The sequence below is a fragment of the Rhagoletis pomonella genome, unplaced genomic scaffold (assembly GCF_013731165.1).
Source record: "Rhagoletis pomonella isolate Grant_MI unplaced genomic scaffold, Rhpom_1.0 Rhpom_scaffold_00002, whole genome shotgun sequence".
Lineage (NCBI taxonomy): Eukaryota > Metazoa > Arthropoda > Insecta > Diptera > Tephritidae > Rhagoletis > Rhagoletis pomonella.
The window spans coordinates 72,219,543-72,220,597 of NW_023458556.1; the positions used below are offsets into that span (position 1 = coordinate 72,219,543).

Sequence of the window (1,055 nt, forward strand, 5' to 3'; positions counted from 1 at the left end):
TGATCTTCTCTGGACTCAGAAAGCCGATACGCCGCTCGTATCGAATAGTCGGTACGTCATGGCCCTCAACTGTTGGATTACGTAAATTAGGATAAGCCTGTGCGGCCATCCGAGCATTATTTATGTTTAAGTTGGCAAACAACCGATTCACCGATTCGTTGATCATGTCGCCAATGCGATCATAATTAACGCCTTGCTGGTTGCGTTTGTTATTACGGGGACGGGTTCCGGTACTTCTCGCAGTATGTGTTGTATTTTCCTGTAGAGAGCTCAACTCCAGCAGATTCATGGGTGCAGTTCCGGGGTTTCCCAAATGGGCGTTCGTGACATTTTCTCCAAGCCGCTCAGGAATATCTGTTTGGTGTACTTCCTCATACAATCTACGCGAACTTCGCGTATTATACCGTTGTTGTCGCACAGAATTGCGAGCGTCCCTTCTACCAGTAGCAGAAGTACTAGCCGTATTGTCATTAGGTCGGCTCTCGGGGTTGATGGGTTGTAAATCTCGTTTATTTACGCGTTTACGGCAAACAGGACAGTCAGGTGAGTCGGTTACCCAACGTTCGATACACGGCTTGTGAAAGACATGATTGCAACAAGTAACCCAGCAATCATTTCCATTGGGCATTTCTTGCAAGCAAATTGCGCAAGAGCAGGCGGAAGCTTCCGCTGTCATACCCGCCAAGTTTTCGGTACTTCGTACCATAATCGCCATATTTGAAAGTTTGAATAGATTGCCAAACTGACTCAGCTTAGGGGAAAAATTATAAAAATACAATTGAACCAAAAATTGTGCGAAAACTTAATATGGTCCTTTGTAGACTCAAAATCAATTGAAAACTTATTTACTGAATGTTATTCCTTTTGCACGGTAATGCGTCTGGGGTCGTTTAAAATCAAAAGACAATATTTTGCTCACCCTAACTTGACCTCCCATTGAGATCACGTCTTCTCAACTAAATTCTCCGCCTTGTGTAACTAGCAACCGGTCAAAATTGGCAGTCTTCCCACTAATGGGTAGCCAATTATGGTATTCCAAGGTAGCAGTATCTGAA

The 1,055-nt window shown here is 44.1% G+C and overlaps 1 protein-coding gene across 1 annotated transcript in view; it reads right to left on the reverse strand.

Annotated features, from left to right (window-relative positions):
* LOC118754672 (probable E3 ubiquitin-protein ligase RHC1A) overlaps positions 1–715 on the reverse strand; it is a 5,636-nt gene extending 4,921 nt beyond the window's left edge. The window contains exon 1 of the mRNA XM_036489564.1: positions 152–715. Coding sequence (XP_036345457.1) covers positions 152–715 — 564 coding nt within the window. The remainder of the gene's footprint in view (positions 1–151) is intronic.
* Positions 716–1,055: the final 340 nt, after the last annotated feature.